This window comes from Corythoichthys intestinalis, chromosome 13 (genome assembly GCF_030265065.1).
Source record: "Corythoichthys intestinalis isolate RoL2023-P3 chromosome 13, ASM3026506v1, whole genome shotgun sequence".
Classification (NCBI taxonomy): domain Eukaryota; kingdom Metazoa; phylum Chordata; class Actinopteri; order Syngnathiformes; family Syngnathidae; genus Corythoichthys; species Corythoichthys intestinalis.
Window position 1 is genome coordinate 6,040,518 of NC_080407.1, and position 14,508 is coordinate 6,055,025.

The window sequence follows — 14,508 nt, forward strand, 5'->3', positions numbered from 1 at the left end:
TATGCATATTATGCGGGGGATGAGTCAAAGCATTGCTGCGGTGTTAAATATTGAATGAACAGTGGTTTGCTTGTTGGTAATAGAAAGATTTAACATTTTTTGCTTATTGATTACCTGCGTTCAAGTTTCCAATTTTGTATTTTTTTGTTGTTGTTAATTTATTTACTTCAATGGGTAAATTTTCATACGTGTTATTCTTTTTTTACTAACTCACTATGTTGTTGATTAGTGGTGTGACAAAATATCGAAATGGTGATATGTAAAATGGTGAAGTTTAACCATTTTACATTATTTTATTGCAATGTTTTTCCTTATTCAGATTTGTTTCGAGACTACAGTTACAGTTAGACTTCACTTTGATGATTAATGCAGTTATTGTGATTTTGTTGTTTTATCACAATAGATTGGTTTATTTAAATTTCGAAAACCAGAAGCCATTCATTTACGAATGTGATTGCACTTTAGTTTAGAGTTGTCCCGATCCGAAGTTTGGATCGGATCGACCGCCGATATGCGCAAAAAAATGCGCATCGGAGACGATCCAGACTCCCGACCCATTTTTTGGGGGGAAAATCCGCTCTGGGGTTTCCTGCACACCGATTTACATAATCCATTCCAGTTTTTGCTTTGGTTTCCCTAAAATCCGGTCCGCATTTTACGGCACACCTTCAGCACACTCGCATTACCGTCTCCCAATTTACCTCCGTGGCATCTCCTACATTATGACTGCAATGTACTAGTAAATTTAAAGTTAATTCGTAAAAATGTCAGCTGTCACCTGAGCATCTTGAAATGCTTGTCTTTGTCAAAAAAAAAATCTCCCCATCATACTGGGACTGCATCCAGGGCAAACAGCTGAAGGGGGTGTGCAGAATAGATAGAGATGGAGCAACAAAGTGTAGGAAATATTGGGGAGTAGAAGCCATTTTTGGTTTAAAACAGTATTATTTGCACTGATTTTTTTAAAGCTTTGGTACAGTTGTTCAAGAGCAGAGAACTGATGCTGAGTAAATAGTTTATTTTCCACTGAGGTTGTTTGTGTGTTTCGCTCTTTTAAGACAGTTTACAATATTATTTGCAAGTTTTACTGACTGAATATGCCATTTCTGTTTGTTATTCATAATGTTTCGTGTTTATCACTGAATAAACAGGTCAGTTTCTTGTTACCAACCATTGTGTCTTTTTCAAACTCACCTAATTCAGCTGGCTAGTTGTTATCAAGAGTACTAAAACCCTTTTCAACATGAGTCTGGCAACTAAGTAAGGAAGCAAAATAACTTTAAACTTTAATACATGCTCAAATAGGCCGGTATCAGTATCGGCCAGTATCAGTATTGGATCAGAAGTGCAAAACAATATCGGTATCGGATCGGAATTGCAAAAACCTGGATCGGGACATCCCTACTTTAGTTTACATTAGGGTTGTTCCGATCATGTTTTTTTGCTCTCGATCCGATCCCAATGGTTTTAGTTTGAGTATCTGCCGATCCCGATATTTCCCGATCCGATAGCTTTTTTTTTTGCTCCCGATTCAATTCCAATCATTCCTGATAATTTTTCCCGACCATATACATTTTGGCAATGCATTAAGAAAAAAATGAATAAAACTCGGACGAATATATACATTCAACATACAGTACATAAGTACTGTATTTGTTTATTATGACACTAAATCCTCAAGATGGCAATTACATTATTAACATTCTTTCTGTGAGAGGGATCCACGGATAGAAAGACTTGTGACTTTGTATATTGTGACTAATTATTGCCATCTAGTGTATTTGTTGAGCTTGCAGTAAATGATACTGTGGCCATGCCCAAATGCATGATGGGAAGTGGAACCATGACTGTGCGTAGTGCTACCAATTGATATATCTTCTCTGCGTTGGGAAATAACATAAGATGTTAAGAAAAAGATCAATTGCTACCTTGCTTCCCCACATTGCTTCCCATGATATTTCTTATCGTAGGGAGAGGGATTGTAAGGCTTTAGCCAATTAAAAGAAGGTTCCAAAGGCTGCCAAAATTCACTCTACTCATATTACGCTGCCTTTTATCTCTATATATAGGTAAAACGGCGCTATGATACATTTTTTAAAAAATTGATTACCGCCGTTATCGGGATAAATTTGATAACCCTACCTTAAGCCTAAACTAAAGACTCTGGATGAGTGTAACATATTATGTCTGTAACGTTAAATACGATTAGAAAACAATTTAATTTAAAAAAAAAAATTTTTTTTAAAGGCATGGCCGATATTTTTTTGCCGATTCCGATACTTTGAAAATGACGTGGTTGGATCCGATCGATCGGGACATCTCTAGTTTACATATTTAAATGTTCAGATATTAAGATTTGAATGAGGCAAAATAACATGCTTTTTCTCTCAAATCTATTGCTATAATCATTTGTTTCGGATGTACTGTAATTATTTTCTGTATAAAAATTAATATGGTGTTCAAAAAGTCTTTTTTCAAACTTGAGTCTTGAAAAAGAGGGGACGTCTTATAATCAGGGCCGTCTTATATTCGGGCCAATACGGTATATCTTGTCATGGTACAACACTGACAAAATGACACTTTGACACAATGAAAAGTAGTCTGTGTGCAGCTTATATAATAGAGTTCATTCATATGTGAAAATAAATAATTAGGGCTGTCAAACGATTAAAATTTTTAATCGAGTTAATTACAGCTTTAAAATTAATTAATCGCAATTAATCGCAATTCAAACCATCTATAAAATATGCTATATTTTTCAGTAAATTATTGTTGGAATGGAAAGGTAAGACACAAGATGGATATATACATTCAACATACGGTACATAAGGACTGTATTTGTTTATTATAACAATAAATCAACGAGATGGCATTAACATTATTAACATTCTGTTAAAGCGATCCATGGATAGAAAGACTTGTAGTTCTTAAAAGATAAATGTTGTGCAAGTTATAGAAATGTTATATTAAAACCCCTCTTAATGTTTTCGTTTTAATAGAATTTGTAAAATTTTCAATCAAAAAATAAACTAGTAGCCCGCCATTGTTGATGTCAATAATTACTTACACAATGCTCATGGGTGCTGATGCCTATAAAATCTTGCCTGGCTGTTCTCCCTGTATTTTTCAAACACTGAGAGAAAAGTCTGGGACCCAGCACATTAACGGCCTCTCGAGCAGGTACAAAATCAATCGACAAATCAGATTCGTTCATTTGCGTGACGTGTTCTTAACGAGCAACGTCACTCTTGCGCGTCGGAAGTCGTCTCCACAACAACACAGATGGTGAACAGGAGAGCCGAGAATATGTTCCAATCCACGGTAAAATCAGTTTTAAATGACCAAAAACACATCGACACGAGTCATTGACAACAGTCTGTCTCGCGCTAGCCATGTTGAATAAACTCCGCTCTCCTCGTATATTCCCTCAAGTCCCTCGTCCTGCCCTCGTCGTTTTACTAACGTCACGTCTGCCCGTCGCCGATTGGTCCACTCCGCTGTCTGTTTGCTGTGGCTTGCTCCGCCCTGGAAATTGTATCCGCTGAATGGTGGCCAGACTCAATAGCTGGAACAGCGGTGAGTCTGGTGTACCAGGCAATATAAAATCAGTCGCACCCAAGCGCCAGCAGAGGGCGGCAAAACTCCATAAAACACAATTAATAAGTGGGCATTGCACTGTACTGTCATTTAAATCTGTCTGAGCGGGGCATGTGCGTTAATTGTGTCAAATATTTTAACGTGATTAATTTTTTAAATTAATTACCGTCCGTTAACGCGATGATTTTGACAGCCCTATAAATAATAATATAATAAAAGATATAAATATCTGCAGAAATGCGAGGGGTGTACTCACTTTTGTGATACACTGTAATATTCAATGTTTTGCCCCATATACTGTACATCTAGAACATGCACACACAGAGGGGAGCGCTCTCTGCTCGTCTCCCGCAGACGCTGGCCGCCCTGCAGCACCAGCCTACATTTTATAGGAGGCGGGCAAAAAATATGGTGATGTCATCTCCATGTCTCTCCCTCTCTCTCCAGCTCTGTATCTTTTTCTCCTTCTAGGGTCTGTGTTGTGAATATTATGGTGCCGTCTGCTTCCCCGAACTGCATGAGGTAGGTTCTCTGACTCTCGTGCATGCCACATCTATGTGATGGAATTCATCTGTTGTTCCGTGTCCAATCCCGTTTAAAGAAGTAACATCACAGTTTGTGTTGCACGGCTGCTTTCAAATGCCAGTTGACGGACGTTCCGTGGAGAACACATAGCACCCGAGACCTTTAAACTCTTCACCTTTGAACGTTTTGAATTCAAAGACGGTAACATCTTAACGTGGCAGCATCTGTCCGGGCACCTGTGTTCTCACGCTCTCTTCTGCTCTTATGTAAGAGTTGTCACTCTCTCGCACACACAGAAACATTCAAATCAGGCGGCGTGCGTCACATAGCACATCTCTGTAGTCCACATTCACCGCTGTATTGTTTGCCCGCTAAGAGGATTTAAAGACGTTTTGAGGTCATCGGAGTCTCCTTGACACCTCGCCGGCCGGGTTCGGTCAGACAGCCCTCGTCATCCTGCTCATCAGAATTCCCGTCCCGGTGTAGCTGGAGTGTTGCTCTCCCATTGATATCATTGGGATAGCGCAAGGTGACACGCTGCTGTCTTTCTTTGATGTGTAATTGATGTAACAGTGAAGTGAGACTGGATTTTATTTATGGCTATTTGATCTTCTTGCCGCATTGCAAATTTTTTCCACTTTGGCAGGGGTGAAATATTGTCGCGTGTCTGCCAAATATCACACTATAGTGATTGGAAACAGCGTCGCATCCCGAAGAACTGCAATAAGTTTTGACTCCATAATTGAGTGAATAGTAAAAAAAGGTTAACCCTTTATTGCCAAACATGTCACATTTGATACACCTAAAATTTCATGATTTTGAGACCATTTCAGAATATTGACAATTCTTTTGGAAAAAAAATTAAAAAATGATGGATGCAAGTCAACACATCTGCAGGTTCCATGAGAAAAACAAACAGGATTTAGCAAGGGTTATAAATATCAGAGCGCTTATTACTAATGTTCCCGATCCGATTGCATTTTTTTTTTTTTTTGCTCCCGATTCAATTCCAATCATTCCCGATAATTTTTCTCGCTCATATACATTTTGGCAATGCATTAAGAAAAAAATGAATAAAACTCGGACGAATATATACATTCAACATACAGTACATAAGTACTGTATTTGTTTATTATGAGAATAAATCCTCAAGATGGCATTTACATTATTAACATTCTTTCTGTGAGAGGGATCCACGGATAGAAAGACTTGTAATTCTTAAAGGAAAAATGTGACTTTGTATATTGTGACTAAATATTGCCATCTAGTGTATTTGTTGAGCTTTCAGTAAATGATACTGTAGCCATTTAACTGTTCTGCCCAAATGCATGATGGGAAGTGCAACCATGACTGTGCGTAGTGGCACCAATTGATATATCTTCTCTGCATTGGGAAGTAACATAGGGTGTTAAGGAAAAGATCAACCACTACCGTTCTTCCCCACATTGCTTCCCACAATATTTCTAGTTGTTGAGAGAGGGATTTTAAGGCTTTAGTCAATTAAAAAGAGGCTCCAAAGACTGCCAAAATTCTCTCTACTCATTTTACGCTGCCTGTTAGCTCTATATGTCGGTAAAATGGCGCCATTATAGATTGACCGCGTCAATGCGTGAGTGGGTCGTGCAGCGCATGCGTTAATTGCATGAAATATTTTAACGTGATTAATTTAAAAAAAAAAATAATTACCGCCGTTTACGCGATAAATTTGATAGCCCTACTTTAAGCCAAAACTAAAGACTCTGGATGAATGTAAGACATTTTGTCTGTAACGTTAAATACAATTAGAAAACTATTTAATTAAAAAAATATATATATTAAAAAAAGGCATGTCCGATATTTTTTTGCCGATTCCGATACTTTGAAAATGACGTGATCGGACCCGATCGATCGGCATCCCGATCGATCAAGACATCTTTACCTATTACACATATTTATTTTGACTTTTCTTTTTACAATTTGAAAAAAAGGTTTCATGAGGACCTTATTTTTCAAATGTTGGGATTCTCTGATAATTGCTTCATGTTGCAGGTATTTAAGGGTTAAATGCTCACTCTAAATTGGGAAGATTTTCTTGTCAAAGCATCCATATTCATGTCGTATTGATTGATTTGTTGCCCTTAACCCTGTAATGCCAGCAGTATGAAGCAATTATCACAGAATCCCAAAATATGAAAAACAAGGTCCTAATGAAACCGTTTTTTTCAAATTTGTAAAAAGAAAAGTCAAAATGAATATGTGTAATAAGCGCTCAGATATCTAAATCCTTTGTTTTTCTCATGGAACCTGCAGGTGCATGTGTTGACTTGCATCCATCATTTTTTATTTCCAAAAAGAAATGTCAAAATTCTGAAATAGTCTCAAAACCATGAAATTTTAGGTGTATCAAATGTGATACATTTGGCAATATAGGGTTAAAGGATGCTTTTGGTGACATTTTTGTCTTTTGCATAGGGTTGATTAATATTCAACTGTACCTTTGCTGACCTACATCAGCTTCCATTTACCTGCCCAAACTGGGACAGCCGCATGATTTAATTGGAACAAGCAATATAAATGGGTTTTCCCCCTGATTTTGTGTACTATGTGTTCCAAAGTGCTTTTATTCATAGTCCAGCAACGTATTGAAATTGAAATATGTCATTTTACAAGTTCTTAAACGTTATTTCAAAGGCTGTCAAATGATTTTTAATCGAGTTAATTACAGCTTAAAAATTAATTAATCGTAATTAATTGCAATTCAAACCATCTATAAAATTTGCCATATTTTTCTGTAAATTATTGTTGGAATGGAAAGATAAGACACAGTCAACATACGGTACATAAGTACTGTATTTGTTTATTATAACAGTAAATCAACAAGATGGCATTAACATTGTCTTAAAGCTATCAATGGATAGAAAGACTTGTAGTTCTTAAAAGATAAATGTTAGTAAAAGTTATAGAAATTTTATATTAAAACCCCTCTTAATGTTTTCGTTTTATTAAAATTAGTAAAATTTTCAATCAAAAAATAAACTATGGCTCGCCAATTATGATTTCAATAATTACACCAATCACACTCATTGTGCTGAAAGCCATAAAATCATTTGGACCCAATGCAATGTAACAAGCGGACATTACACTGCTGTCATTTTAATCTGTTTGAGCGGGGCATGTGCGTTAATTGCGTCAAATATTTTAACGTGATTAAATAATTAATTACTGCCCGTTAACGCGATAATTTTGACAGCCCTAGTTATTTCACATCAATACATTGGTAACACTTTATAATTACTATCCGTTTCACTAGTTGATAGATCATTAGTAAACTGTTGATAAATGATTTATTGTTGATTTGTGAAGTATTTGTTTACAGTTTGTTAAGCAGTTACAGGGTGTTCTTCACTTGAAACACAGTTTGTGTAGAAACGTTTCAGGTTTTTGTGTGTAACGTTTGGCATTTCTATCTTTTTAGGTTAAGAAATGCCGTTCACTTCAAAAGAAAAGGCATTTGATAAGGCATTTTGCAGGCAGCGCTCATGTTGCACATTTATGAAAATCTGCCATAGAACCAACAAATATTTGTACTTTTCTTTGTATATTTAACCAATAAAACTTAGACCTTCAACATAAAGTGTATATAGTTTTATTAAGATCCATCAACTAGCATGGGCATTTAGAATGGGGTCAACCATATTGGAACACCCTGTAAATGCTTAACAAACTCTTAACAAATACTTCACAAATCAACAATAAATCATTTATCAACAGTTTACTAATGATCTATTAACTAGTAAAACGGATAGTTATTATAAAGTGTTACCAATACATTTTTTTTTTTTTTACTAGTGCGTCCGTCTTATAGTCCAAAACATATGTTCATTTTTATGTATAATGTAGGCGCTGTGTTATTTTTTCCTTCCTCCCACCTTTGCGGCTGCCACTCCGTTCTGATTCATAGGCTTGATTGCCGAAGCATCTGTCTTAGCGCGGCGGGTCCTTGAGAGAGCAATGTGTGTGATTGTGTGTGACTGTCAGAGCAGGTGAGTTCTTCATTAGTCGATTGACTTGGCGACCGTTTCACTGCCGAAATGTCCTCCTACCTCCTGTCTGACGATTTGCATCTTTATAACCAGTCCTGCTACTTGCAGGACTGTGATTTGCACATCCGTCTTTACAGTCAGGAAGTGCAGGTCGGAATCTCTCGGTCATGTTTGTTGAAAACTTGCACACATACTGTATAGACTAACATTGAATTCTTTGTTTTCGTCTGTACAGTAGGTTATTTTAAATTAATTAAACTCACCTGGACGCCACAAACTGAGCACGAGTTTAAGACGACAATCACCATGCTAAATGCTAATGCTAACACAACGCTACACGTTACATTTAGTGCGTGATGATCATTCAACACAGACCATTAAAAGCTAAATCAACATGGCATACAGTGGTATGAAAAAGAATCTGAACCTTTTGGAATTTGTCACATAAATATTATAAATTATTACATTATAAATATACACGAGAAAAAGAGACATTTAATCCAATATTGAACCATTTTCAATCAATCAATGTCTTTATTTTCGATGTACATTGTTGAAAACAGCCAACAATTGCATCTCAGATGTGACTAGAAAAAAAAATTAACTGCTTTCACTCAAAAAACTTCTAGATCTTATTAAAAAAACATATTTCTTACCTAAAAATGTAATTACGCTTGATAACACACATCACTTGAAAGTTATGTTTTTCCCACGTGTTTCAATTGAATTTCCATTTGTGTCAAACTATTTTGAAGTTCTAGTTAAGTTTTAAGTTAGTCTAAACTGTAAGGACTGATAGGATTTTGAGTTTTTGCAGTGTTCAAAATAAATGTATGATACCTGCTGTATTGGAGCACATTAGGGACCAGTGCTACATGGTATTTTATTCAGCAATGACTACTGAGCTAAAACTGAAAGTTAGCTTTATTATGTTTTAATTTTACACCCTCATCACTCTAGCGCGCTATGTTTTTACAGATTAAATAAAGCCGGTATGTAAGACACGTTAGCCACGCATTGACAGTGGTCATAATCAATAAAAACCCAGCCCTCCGAAGGGCTAACGTTACGTGAACGAGTGACAGTAACGTTATATTTTTTAGCACCGAGAAGTCTACTGCTTAAAGATGGCGGCTGTTTACTATCGCTGCCGAGACGCAGCCGAGTCTGTCATTTCGTATCTAGTCCTAAATGCATGCGATATCTATGAGACGCGTCGGATACTACCTGCTACAACACTAGCATCATGCGGGCGTAGTTTTTAGCAACGTCGGCGTAGTTTGTAGCAGCTGTCGGATGTAGTAAAGTTTTTTTTTAATTGGTTTTTCCTCTACGCACGTGACGTCAGCGCGTTGTCCCGCATTAAAAGTAGTCCGGGCAAAACGTGATGCTTAGAGCTGGCAAAATTAAACGATTCCTCGAGGTGAAAAAAATTACTCAGATCAGTTTTTAAACTCGAGTGTCTCGAGTATTCGTTTCAGCTGTCGTTGTCATATTTTAATGAGGATAGCATGCAAACAATAACAGAAGGAGGGAAAATAAGTAAGTGGAAACCTCTGCCTAAGGAGACTTAAAGATCAATAGAAACCAATTTTTACCAGACAATTTAAGTCTGGTGTGTGCCCAATCACTGATGAATGGTTTAAAGCTGCCCTGCCCACTATAAAACACACACCTGGTAAGAATTGTCAAAAGAGCTGTCTGAAGACCTCTGATCAAGGATTGTTGATTTCTTTAAAGCCGGGAAAGGATAAAAAACAATCTTTAAAAGTCTGGTTTTTCATCAATCGACAGTTAGAAAAGTTGTCTACAAATAGAGAGAGTTTGGCACTGTTGGTTCTCTCCCAACGAGTGGCCGTCCACCAAAGATGACTCCAAGAGTTCAGCGCAGAATACTCAGAGGTATAAAAAGAACCCTAGAGTGTCTGCTAAAGACTTACAGAAATCACTGGCACAGTCAAATACCTATGTGCACACATCAATTATATGTAAAACTATGGCCATGGTATGATGTTCATGGGAGGACTCCACGGAGGAAGCCACTGCTGTCTAAAAAAAATATTGTTGCTCGTTTATGTTCGCAAAAAGGCACTTGGATACTCCAAAGAAGTTTTGGGAAAATATTTTGTGGACTGATGAAACCAAAGTTGAATTGTTCGGGAGTAACACACAATGGCATGTGTGGAGGAAAAATGGAACAACTCACCAACATCAACACCTCATCCCCGCCGTGAAGCATGGTGGAGGGAGCATCATGATTTTGGGCTGTTTTTCTGCCTCAGGACCTGGACAACTTGCAATCATTAATGGAAGAATGAAAAGGTTTTTCAGGAAAACCTGAGGCTGTCTGTCAGACAGTTGAAGCTAAAAAGAGGATGGATGCTGCAACAAGACAACGATCTAAAACAGAAGTAAATCGACTTCAGAATGGTTTCAGAAGAACAAAATACACGTTCTGGAGTAGCCAATCCAGACTTGAAACCCATTGAGATGCTGTGGCATGACCTAAAGGCAGCGATTCATGCCAGACGAGGAGTCAGAGGAATCTAACTGAGAAAATGAACAATCAGAGGGGATGGTTACTATAAAAAAAAAAAAATTTTAATAAAAAAACTTCTAATCACTACGAAATCTGAATGTCAAAAATTGATATTCGATATTTTCTGCGTCCTATATGGTATACTGGGGACGGGTTTCAATAAGCTTCAGCTTCTCCCGTCAGCCCTTTTCTTTTCGGGTTGAATTAATTGTAAACACATATAAATGCTGTATGTTTGTTTGGATTTGTATGCCTGAAGGGAAAATAAAATAAATAAATAAATAAATAAAAAAAAGAACTACAGCAGTTTTATAGTGAAGAATGGGTCAAGATTAGTCCTGATCGATGTGCCAGACTGATCTGCAGCTACAGGAAGCGTCTAGTTGATGACAGGGGGGGGCGCACACAAAATATTTAAATGTGATGGTTCACTTACTTATTTTCCCCCCTTCTGTCATTGTTTGCATACTATCCTCATTAAAATATGAAAACCTATAAATGTTTGGGTGGTTTTAGTTAAAGCAGACAGTTTTTTCATCTGTGTGATTTTGACAAAGATCAGATCACATTTGATGGTGATTTTATGCAAAAATGTGAGAAATTCCAAAAGGTTCTTATACTTTTTCATACCACTGTATTTAGTCTGGAGGACACCAGTAAATAAGGGAGTGTGGGGGATGATGGTGGGGAGAGTGCAGCATGTCACATGAGTGACACGACCAAGCACTGCTACGATGCGTGTTAGCTAGACATATGATAACAAAATGTCACACATTGTGAACTCATGACGGAAACTATGGCAAAATTACATCTCAAACTGGCATTGGTCTCGTTATCTTTTAGTCACCCGAGACACGTTTTTAGCTCGTCATCGTCACGAAAAAATTGTTCGCCGATGAAATATTTTCGTTATCGTCATCATTGATAAAAACAACACTGCTTGGAAGTATTTTTAGCTCACCCTTTTATCTTGCAATTAGTGCCTTAGCTTTATCTCAGGCGCTAACGACTTAAGCTTGCCATAGAATGGTGGGAAATGCAACAAAATGGGATAAATCTGGCTTTATTTTGAAATATCTAAGATCTGAAGCAGCATAAAAACAGCAGTTAACAAACAGTCAAGATTATAATGTTAAAGAAACATTAAACGAGTTATCGATAACTGGCATCTGCTGATGGTGGACGGCCTTTACGCTAATATGGAAGGTGCCTTTGCTCCTCACAGCTTCTTGAGAGGAAAAAAAAGCAAAGAGAAATCAGAATTTCCGTTCGGAAACAGCTGACAGTTTGGCACATCTTTGCTCTGAGTGATGGAAATCTACCATCCGACAGTTGCTGCTGTAATCATTTCCTGCAGCGGTAACTCTTTTGTATTGCTTCACTCTCCTGACAGATATGCACTTATCTGAGCAGCGCTGACAGACCGCCGTCTCAGCTTGAACATGACCATGAAGTCCTCTTCTGACTCCCAACAGGAGACCGAGACCACTTTGGTGAGTCTGAACATACAAGGTGCAATTTTTGGTTCAGAAATTCACAAGAACTTAGAGCGAGTACTCTGTTGTGAATTTCTTGTTGACCGTGATGATTTCCTCTAACCATTCATTTCCCTTCGTGCATCCACTGATGAGACATTGTTTCCAGAAAGTACATTTGATTAGCCTTAATGATTACCTGAAAATGCTTCTCATGCTAACCAGGCACAGTCTGCATGCACTGTATAACAAGATTATAATCATTACTTTGTTTTTGTGAGAGGAAAAAAACAACAAGCTCAAAACACTGTTTACTCCAATGTACGTTTCAATATTGTTGCTCAGAACATACTTGGCCTTTGACTCGATCATGTTTTTCTCCAGACAAATATTTATGAAAGCGCATAACTCACAATCTATTTCAAGGACTTCCATAAAATCTCTAATGTGCCAGATGGGAGCGCCAGTCAACACCGATGCAATAAAGTGGCACTTCCTTTCTTTCTGCTCCCAGGTTTACCGTTCTGTCCTTTCGTTTCACCTCCACCGTAATCCCCCTGTAGCTTTTTTTTCCTAGTGAGTGGGAGTGCAATTATAATTGCAGATAGCCTGATAACATCACTACATGGCTCCCAGAAGCAAAAAGATACACAGTGGGATTATTGGGTTGCAGACCTGAGAGCCTTTCGCCCTCGTGTTGAGTTTCTCAGCGCGGCGTGAATAATTATTAATGTCCTCTTTTAAGCGTTTTGCGTGAGTAAGCCGCTAATGACGAAAGGCTTCTGAAAGTCAAATTGGCATTCAACTCTTTCTTTTGATTGCTAACCTTTTTAAGACTTTTATCTGACTGTCCAGGGATGCCACACGCAGCGTGGTTATCGCCTAATCATTCATTAGGAGCGATGTATTGTGTCACCGGGCTCTCAGGAAAATAATAGAGAGGATGTGTTCAACCCCTACATACAGTGGGGGGAACGAGTATTTGATACACTGCCGATTTTGCTGGTTTTCCCACTTGCAAGCCATGTAGAGGTCTGTAATTTGTATCATAAGTTCTCTTCAACTGTGAGGGACGGAATCTAATACAAAAATCCAGAAAATGACATTGTATAAGTTTTAAATAATACATTTGTATTTAACTGCATGAAATAAGTATTTGATACATTACCAACTAGTAAATATTTCGGCTCTTTGTTCTTTTTTAATAACCCCTCCTGTTCTCCACTCATTACCGGAAGTAACTGCACCTGTTTGAACTTGTTACCTGTATAAAAGACACCTGTTCACATGCTCAAACAAACAAACTCCAACCTCTCCACAATGGCCAAGACCAAAGAGCTGTGTAAGGACATCAGGGATAAAATAATAGACCTGCACAAGGCTGGGATGGGCTACAGGGAAATAAGCAAGCAGCTTGGTGAAAAGGTAACAACTGTTGGAGCGATTATTAGAAAATGGGAGAAGTTCAAGTTGACGGTCATTCTGCCTCGTTCTGGGGCTCCATGCAAGATCTCACCTCGTGGGGCATCACTGATCATGAGGAAGGTGAGGGATCAGCCCAGAACTAGACGGCAGGACCTGGTCAATGACCTGAAGAGAGCTGGAACCACAGTCTCGAAGAAAACCATCGGAAACACATTACGCCGTCATGGATTAAAATCCTACAGCGCACGCAAGGTCCCGCTGCTGAAGCCAGTGCATGTCCAGACACGTCTGAAGTTTGCCACTGACCATCTGGCTGATCCAGAGGAGCAATGGGAGAAGGTCATGTGGTCGGATGAGACCAGAATGGAACTTTTTGGTCTGCACTTTCTTTGAAGGTGCGCCAAATATTCTGATGCGCCATATAGTGCGGAAAATACAAAACAATGTGCCAGTGAGACCTTTGAAATGCAACCCTTTCTCTACTTTTAGTTTAAATAGTTTTCTAATTGTATTTAACGTTACAGACATAATATGTTACACTCATCCAGAGTCTTTAGTTTAAGCTTAAGGTAGGGTTATCAAATTTATCCCGATAACGGCGGTAATTATTATTATTTTTTAAAATGTATCACATTAAAATATTTAACGCAATTAATGCATGCACTGCACAACTCACTCACGCATAGTCGCGCTCTATCTGTAATGGCGCCATTTTACCTATATAGAGAGATAAAAGGCAGCGTAAAATGAGTAGAGTGAATTTTGGCAGCCTTTGGAGCCTTTTTTTAATTGGCTAAAGCCTTACAATCCCTCTCCCTACGATAAGAAATATCATGGGAAGCAATGTGGGGAAGCAAGGGAGCAATTGATCTTTTTCTTAACACCTTATGTTATTTCCCAACGCAGAGAAGATATATCAATTGGT

At 38.0% G+C, this 14,508-nt stretch overlaps 1 protein-coding gene across 8 annotated transcripts in view; it reads left to right on the plus strand.

Annotated features, from left to right (window-relative positions):
• osbpl8 (oxysterol binding protein-like 8) overlaps positions 1–14,508 on the plus strand; it is a 78,511-nt gene that overhangs the window by 3,575 nt on the left and 60,428 nt on the right. For all 8 annotated transcript variants that reach the window (XM_057854926.1, XM_057854924.1, XM_057854925.1 and 5 more), the window contains exons 2-3: positions 4,069–4,119; positions 12,077–12,176. In XM_057854926.1, coding sequence (XP_057710909.1) covers positions 12,126–12,176 — 51 coding nt within the window. In that variant the 5' untranslated portion in view covers positions 4,069–4,119; positions 12,077–12,125. The remainder of the gene's footprint in view (positions 1–4,068; positions 4,120–12,076; positions 12,177–14,508) is intronic.